The 8687-nt window shown below is 33.7% G+C and overlaps 1 protein-coding gene across 1 annotated transcript; it reads right to left on the bottom strand.

Annotated features, from left to right (window-relative positions):
* Nucleotides 1-1682: 1682 nt before the first annotated feature.
* On the bottom strand, nucleotides 1683-8151 carry LOC149188126 (putative LRR receptor-like serine/threonine-protein kinase At5g48740). The gene is made up of 15 exons (XM_089412942.1): nucleotides 7941-8151; nucleotides 7262-7799; nucleotides 6616-7097; nucleotides 6408-6534; nucleotides 6246-6317; nucleotides 4392-4460; nucleotides 4237-4308; nucleotides 4066-4137; nucleotides 3706-3902; nucleotides 3344-3552; nucleotides 3115-3241; nucleotides 2955-3023; nucleotides 2643-2832; nucleotides 2378-2510; nucleotides 1683-2247 (listed from the first exon to the last, which is right to left on the bottom strand). Exons 1-15 carry the CDS (start codon nucleotides 8017-8019, stop codon nucleotides 1897-1899), a joined length of 2787 nt encoding a protein of 928 aa, XP_089269068.1. The 5' UTR covers nucleotides 8020-8151; the 3' UTR covers nucleotides 1683-1896.
* Between the last annotated feature and the right edge of the window lie 536 nt (nucleotides 8152-8687).

The following is an 8687-nucleotide window of genomic DNA, read 5'->3' as shown; positions in this document are numbered from 1 at the left end:
AAGGAGACTTCAAAGATCTCCAATATATATTCTAGGATGCCTTCAATAAATGATTTATTCAAACAACTTCAAGAGATGATACCAAAACTCCTTGTTGCTTCCTTCTTTGTCAAGATGAAGTATACTAGAGAAATTCCAATGAGAAATTTGTTCTATATTCAATGAGAGCTTGATGATGGGGTCTTCTTCAATTTAGTAACCCTCCTTCTAGGTCAATGGTCTTCTTCTTCTTTCCTTTTGTCCTTCTACAAATGATTCCCCTTGACAAGCAATCCCTTCTTTGTGTCCCTCCATCTGCGTTCTCTTGTTCACCTTAGCTCTGATACCATGTTAGAAAATGCAATGTCACAACTTATTAATTCAATTTCTCCTTGATCTTAATAGTTTCTTGGGAATTTTATTTATCTTTTTATGTTTCTTTATTATATATTCTTCATCAAACAATTATCAAGTGCAAAACAATAAAAAAGATAATATATATATTTACCGTTTTAATAATAAAAAAATAAAACTAACTACAAAGTTTCTTGGTTTTGTTATCTTTTTATGTAAAAAGGCTTATATAGAAAATCACTTCATCAATATATCCCTAACAAGACTAGAACTTAGGTATAAAACATGTTATTCTATCTTCCATTCAATCATATTACTGACATTTATTCTATCTTTCATTCAATCCCATTACTGACATTTAAGCATATATAGTTTACAATTTTAATAATAAAAGAACTCAAATTAAAAGTGATTGAAAAAGCACTTTTAAAGGTAAAGAAATTCATTAATAATATCACACCTAATTTAAATAATAAAAAATTAAACACAAATTCTAAATAAATTATTAAGAAAATAAAATTTAAAGCAATAATAAACTAACCTAATATAATGTTACTGAATAAGCATTCATTCAAAATTTAACGTAGTCCTTAAAATCGATTATGGTGAAAGCAAGATTGAATGGCCATAGGTAAGATTTCTATAATTGTTACTTTCCTTAAGTCACAATGCTCTCAACCTTGATAATTAACTTTGATGATAATAAATATATCTTTTTAGGAAAAAATTAAGAATTATACAAATCTCGTTTATTTTTTCAGAGTGAAAATCTATATATGGCGGCAGCCCTCATGATTACATTATGGCCGAAGCCAGTCAGAATACGGCTGAAGCCGGAATACAATACGGCCAAAGCCGGCAGAATACAACCGAAACCGGCAATACGACAGAGCCGTACAATTCGTCGAAAGAGGGCCTCCGCAGAGTTCGAACTCGGCTGGGGGAGCGAAAGCCATCCGCCCCACCCTTCTAATCATGCACGCTGGGTGCCATGCAAATCTCGTTTAAATGGTAAGTATCTTACGCATGCGAACTAAATTGATTTAAAAGGAATGTTACATATTTGCATTTTTAATTATAACATTTGAAAAATGAATGTTCGTTCCGTTAATAAATTAGGGAATCAAGAATTGATATTAAATAAAAATATCGGAAAATGTAGAGTTCTAACGCTAATTAAACAACATTAAAAAAAATAGAAACGAGCAGATAATTATTTTCCTAAAAAACAGGGGGGATTTTAGCGAAATTAAGGCAGTGATGGCGATTTACTATCGGAGTTTTAAAATGTTACAAATATACATTTCTCAACCGACACATCGAAGGAGCGACATGTTAAATACTAGGGATTTGAGAAAAAATTCTGTACATACTTTTTTTAGGAAATTTGGCTAAACATTCTCGACTGTGGTAAATAAACGATACATGGAGTACAAGTTTTTAAGAAGATTGCCAAATACATAGAACCACAGAACGTATCGACAGAATTTAAATTGAGTCTTCGTATCGACCAATAGGCTTGATCGCCAACTTCCATTCAATCCATCTCCACAACGTGCAAGCTTATCTCCCCACTTTTGGAATGTTGGAGCTGTTATCGCTCCACTCCATTCCTCTGCGTTCCATCCGATCCATTGATAAATAGAGCGGGGTGACCAACCGCTCGTCACTGTCGATACCAATGTCCTCTGAAAATGAGACAGAAGCTTTCTCCTCAATTTTCATAGCCTTTTTGAGCTCTCTCACTACTTCACTCACGCTCGGCCTTAAAGACGGTTTAGCCTCAACACATCTCATCGCTACTTTCGCAACGCGAATGATGGATTTCAGATCGTAACTACCCTCCAATCTCTTGTCTATAATTTCAGCTATTCTCCCACCATTTTCATCCATCTCCACTACATACTGCGTCACCTGTAATAAACTTATTGTTAGACTCTAATTCAGATAATTATTGTGAGACAAAACTGCACTGTAAAATATTCTAATGTCACATTATATAATTTGATTGATATTTCAGGCGACTGATGATATGATTCCTTACCCAACGAATGATGTTTACTTCATCTACCGGTAGTTTTACATCTATGGGTTGCCTACCGCATATGATCTCTAGCAAAACCACTCCAAAACTATACACATCACTCTTCTCCGTCAACATTTGAGTGCTGTAATACCTGCGAAAACGTGCCCCACAAAAACTTGGCTAAGTGATTACCGTGGAAATGAAAAATAACGATAGTGCCTCTGTTCTTAATAATTAATTGATATGCAGTGTGAGGAAAAGCAGTTATAGATATGTGGCATACTCTGGATCGAGGTATCCTGGCGTTCCTTTCACCGCAGTGGTAACATGAGTAGCCTCCCCATCAATTGTCATCCTTGAAAGACCGAAATCGGCCAGTTTTCCGTTCATATTGCTGTCTAAAAGTATGTTGGCGCTCTTGACGTCCCTGTGAATTATCTTTGGTGTGCAACCCACGTGCAGATATTCAAGTCCTTCAAATACAAATACCACAAATTTCATTAACCAAGATTTTTTCGTGTAACTGTTATTGAAAACAACCAGCTTAGATTACAAAAAATTGTTGTACATAGAAGTAATGTAGCGAATGAGTTACCCTGAGAAGCATCTAATACTATTTTGAGCCTCATTTTCCAACTTAGTTCGGATTCTTCCGCTCTGCGACCTGGAAAAGAAAGTAAAAAGCAAATACCTGTCGGTTATTTTAGCTATTCTATCGATTGAAACAAAGCATACCTTCCAGCAATAGAATTTACCATAAAGGTGATCTTTTAGCGACCCTTCCGACATGTAGTCGTAGACCAGCATAACTTCTCTGGTTTCGGTACAGTATCCCAATAACGATACCAAGTTCCTATGGTTGATTTTAGAAAGGAGATCAATCTGTTCATGAGATAACCATAATACTAATTAGGGTGCAGCCATAACTGGCGTTATGAGATTCAACAATGTAAACCATATTACAAAGTAATATCTACAATTTACCTCATTCAAAAACTCGTGAATTCCTTGTTTGGAAAACAGTGAGAGCACTTTTACCGCTATAAGATTTCCTTCCGGCAACTTACCTAGGAACACAGACCCAAATCCCCCTTGACCAATCTTCTGAATATAGTCTTGTGTGGCAACCACAATCTCATCTAGAGTGAAGGCACGCGAATTTGTTGTATTTCGAATCATAATCATTGAGTACTCTTCAACCCATTCAGGAAAGGGAAAGTTAGAAATTTGTCAAAGCACAATGCATAAGATAATTTCGGTTAGAGGGCACACTCCCACTATGCATATCATATCTTAGCGTTTGTAATATTAATAGTGTTTAGTAAAATCGGTACAGGAAAGACTACCATTGGTTCCTTTGGAAGCACCCTGTTTTTTCCTCCTGCATTTATTGCGATAGACCGCGATACCCGCCATTAACGCTAAAGCGATGATCAGAATTCCGCTTAACGTTGTTCCGACAATAACCTTCAATTTATTCTTGTTTGAATTATGTGCAAAACACTCCCTCTTATCCATACGGAGGTATGGGTTTCCAGAGTAACTGCAACATACCAAAGAAAGAAATTTTCCATAAACGTTTTGCAGTAAGCTAAATTTGAACTTGGTCATGTATTGTAAAAATTACTAAAGAAATTTCTCATCTTCAAAATCTTAAAACGTGACTTTTGTTAAAACATAAAGAATATAAAATAAGATAGGATTACTTGAATTTCAACGAACAATTGTGGAGAAGTTGTGCAGGGATTACACCGCTGAAATTATTATTCTCTATATTCCTGTGGTAATCAATTAAAAAAACACAATTATTTGCACTTTACTTTGAATATCAACTTGGAAAAAATACATAATAAACAACGAGAATTTGGGAAACGTACAACTCTTGAAGGTTTTGGAGGCGAGATAGCCACTCCGGAACAGTACCGTTCAGGTTGTTGTTTTGTAAATAGCTGTAACAAAATAAACTTGTGTATATTCAAAATGCATATATATGTTTAAGAAGAAAGGTCGATTATTTATAAAGGAAACTTACAGTGTTTGCAACAGGGTCAAATTGGAAAGATCAGGCAATGGTCCCGTCAAATTATTATTGTTGAGTGACCTGCCCATTTCAACATGAATGGTTAATGCTAAAGACTTACTGAGAAAGAAACTGTGCTCTTTCATAACCCGCACCATCAAATCCTATATTCACATGCGGGGATTTATCAACTGCTAATGCTTTTTATATCCCCACGCGGGTGCAAAATACTTTCACTACACATCATCAAACTCGTCACTATTGGCATGTATTTTAAGGGGAGGCGTTTTATAAATTGATTATCGGATTATAAAGTAAAGTCAATATTGGCTGCTCTATTTTAATATCGTTGTGCTATTCTGCGAAAATATTGGCGGTGTTTAGCCTTGTTGTACTACTCTACGAACTTTCCGTAGGAGGATAGTTTTCGGAAAGTGTTCTGAATCATGCCCATTTTTAGTTTTTTTTTTAATGGAAAAGGTTATATAGATTTTTCCTCAACAAAAGTGGTAGCGAAGATGCATTTTAATATTGGATTCAGGAAGGCTTTATTTTGTTTTTGTTTTGTGATCCTGGCAATAATATATATATATATATATATATATATTATTTTATTTTATTTTATATTATATTTTTATTTTCTGAGAGAAATTTTTTTAGTTTATAGTTAAATATATATTATTTTTATTTATTTATTCACTCACTATGTGTAATTTTCCATATTTTAAATATATATATAGATTTCAAGGTTTTGAAAGTTTTTAAGCATATGGATTGTACAAACTTACAACTATAACAAAATTACTTTATTTATTTATTTCAAACAAAATTAACTAAAAAATATACTGCAAAAATGTAGAACAATGATACTATTTGAAATGTTCTACATAGAAGAAATTTTTTTCTCAATTTTTTTTTGGTATAATACAGTTTTTTTTAACCCATATATAATATATACTTAGTTGAAATTGAAATATTACACATCTCTTTGTTATTATTCTTATTAGGAAGTAATTGAATTTTCTAATTTTCATTTGTATAACTTTGTTTTGAAGGTTATTTCCTGAAGGCCTTTCTAGTACATATGAAGTTGATATTGAAATAAATTACTTAACATAAATATTCAAATAGTTAATTTTTTTAAGTTTAGCATTGAAATGTTTTTAAAAAGTACAAGAATTATACATCATCTTCATATCTCAAAAGTGAAAATATTTCTATATCTTTTTATAAAGTTGATATAAAATTATGTTATCTCTCATTCACATGAATATATATTATCTCTTTCATACCATATAATATATAAAATATATTATCACTTTCATTCTAAGTTGTAAGATCAACAACTAACTAGTTGAATACTATGCCATAAAAACTAGTACGATGAAAATGAAATTATGATGTTTATAATATTTTTAATTAAAACTAACCAAACACTTATATTCATTTTTGTTTGATATTATAACAAAAAAATAAAAAATTTATTTCATTTAAAAAATATATTTATCCTCTAAAATTTAAACACAAAACAAATTATATACCTCAGTCACATTACACTATAAAATACATCTCTCAACAAAATATATTAACTTTAATTCATCATTTATAAAAATTGAATATTCAAAAGAAATTTTTTATTATTATTAGTAGTTACGAAAGATTTATGCAGTCTTCTATTATTCCAAGGTCGAACACAAAATCAATTGGTGACATGATTTTATGGCTTAACATAAGATGAACCTTAAATATACAATAAAAATAAGTTCAGATGGGTTACACAAAAAAAAGCAAATTGAAATTACGTTCAGGTGGGTTACACGAAAAGTAAATTGAGTCTAACAATAATAATGATCGAATTAAACTTACACTTTAACCAATGCTGTCAACTGTTGGATATCTTTGGGCAGCGATCCTGTAAGATTCCCTCCCGACAAATCACTGTCAATGAAAAAATTGGCATGAGCCTTTACTATGAGTCTCCTCAGTTTTATGGTTTCACCTGTAAATAAACAGAAAGATAGAACTTACATTTCGGAGATCCTTATGGCAGAAGAGCTGTTATCACAGCCGATCCCTTTCCAAGGGATGACATAGCAAGGATCGGAGACCCAATCTTTTATGTTAAAACTCCGTTTGATAGCCTCAAGAGCTTGAGCTGCAGTTTGAGAACTACTCTGTCAGTCACTGAATGATATGTTAATTGAATGAGAGAAGTTTAGTGAGGGAGGGCACTTACTATCTTGTGAATATGTCGGCTGTTGCGTATAAAATAGCGTGTAATACTCATAAGCGTTGATTAGAGGAGGATAAGGGGAGTTAGTGAGATTAGAGAGTGAAAACAGATTTGATCCGTTGTAGACGAATACGAATATCTGCTCCACGGCAGAATAGTTTCGAGGGAGAGTAATGGTTTTAAAAACCGTTCCCCCATTTATCGCGATGTTAAAAGATCTGTATTCTGACTTGTTGAGCATCTGGACCTCTGCGAAATACAACAACAGTAGTAATTGATTCCCTTGGACCGATGTATCACTGAAATCTACGCCGGTCGAACTGTTTACAACCCACGCCGTTTGCATGACAGCAGTTGGGGGAAGGTCTTCGGTATTGTTCGTTGAGATGCTCACTTCAGAAGTTACAGATTTATAGAAATTAGGATTAGTAGAGTCTAAATGAATATTTGGTGTCCAAATGCGGTCGAACTTGTCTTGAGGATACCTGCATAATTAGCCATACAAAACTATTCATCGAAATCATTAAATAAAGCATACCAGTACTTGCATTAAAATTGCCTCTCATTACAATTATTATCTACACTCCTAGCTCGTTAATTACGATGCTTAGATTTCCGTAGATAAATATCTGAAGTTCAAAATGTTCACCTAACCGTCGAATTTCCACCAACATCAATTCTAGATTGTGGATATAGCCCTGTTCCTGGCTTGGCCTGTGGATACATGCCATCTTGGAGGGTCCTCAGCTCGATACCACTGATAAAGGGATCATCGCTCTCGAATGTTCTGATCAAGCACACATACATCACTGTGTCTGAAGTGACGAAGATTCTTTCATCATAAATTGCTTCCGTTGATGAAGTTAATGTTATGTTATGCATAACCAACATATCTGATGTCTCAAAAGAGAAAGCAAAGCTTGGCAAACTTTGGTACCCACTGTAATGTCCAATGAGAAACCAGAGTCTTGAGAGGTAAGGCACGTTTGAGGGCACAGGCAAGTGATAGCAAGACTTGTTGAGAGGTTTTGGAAAGTAGCGTAGACTGTACAAAGAAGAACCGAGGGCAGTGAAATTCCCTATGCCTGCTGTCTCACCGACGTCTATGTAACTAGCATCGGTAACCCATGTTAAATTGTTTTTCGCAGTGTGATTCATTGTTCCTCCACAGTTGATATTCAGAAATCCTACCAAACCGCCAGAGAATAATTATTAAAAGAACAATTTCTTGTGAGCAAAATATTGAAAAAAAGATTGATGACCATTATTAAACCATATCTCAAATGACGATTCTAGAAGAGCCGACAAAACGAGAACACTCTGAATACCTGGTTGTTGGGCAGTAATAAGAGTGAATAAACTCAAAAGCACACCCACTTGCTGTATCCAATAGCAGACGTTGGCCATGGCTCCTCCAATTATTAAAAAGTGCTGCGCAGTTGCGTAGTTATAGGAAGCAACTGGATGCTGGTTATCTCATTAGAAGTTGCAAACGGTTATTAGCATATCCTATATTCCTCACCAATAACTCTCTTCCCATTCTTTTCTTTGATCTGTTTTGTGATGTGCGTGTGGATGAACAATAAAATGGAATCTCTTGAATTTGTAAGTCAACCATCCCTACTTTTCGAGTGCTTCAGAAAATAAAATCTACGTCAATCTTGCGGTCAATAAATGAACCGAGTCCAATGAACCATCTAACTACGTCATTAATGTCGTATTAGAAACGGAAGTCTGTATAATTTTTTTTAACCGAGTTCAATGAGCCATTTAACCACGTCATTAATGTAGTATTAGAAACGGAAGTCTGTATAGTTTTATTTATTTCATTAAGTCAACATTGTAATAAAGGATTATGACGTTTTTGTTAATAATTTGGAATGGAAACCGACATTTATTTAAATTTTCATAACGGCATGTTTTTAATTATTTTTTAATAAAATATTTAAACAATCTATCATCCCGCATCACGGATTTCGCTTATCAATATCAAAACCTTAGAAAGTCTCTTTGAACTTATTTTTATATAATTATTTTTAGAACTTAATTTTCGACTACGGAATGATTCTCACGCA

This window comes from Pinus tabuliformis, chromosome 3_1 (genome assembly GCF_031772625.1).
Source record: "Pinus tabuliformis cultivar Carrire ecotype Pingquan chromosome 3_1, CPIR1, whole genome shotgun sequence".
Lineage (NCBI taxonomy): Eukaryota > Viridiplantae > Streptophyta > Pinopsida > Pinales > Pinaceae > Pinus > Pinus tabuliformis.
Note: the sequence above shows the minus strand (reverse complement) of the source record. Positions and strands in the feature narration are given on the sequence as shown.

Coding starts and splice junctions, on each gene's coding strand:
- LOC149188126 (XM_089412942.1), bottom strand. CDS start 8,019: ATGGCCAACGTCTGCTATTGGATACAGCAAGTGGGTGTGCTTTTGAGT. Junction 6,535..6,615: donor GCCGACATATTCACAAGATA/GTAAGTGCCCTC, acceptor CTCAAACTGCAG/CTCAAGCTCTTGAGGCTATC. Junction 4,309..4,391: donor TTGACCCTGTTGCAAACACT/GTAAGTTTCCTT, acceptor ATTTTGTTACAG/CTATTTACAAAACAACAACC.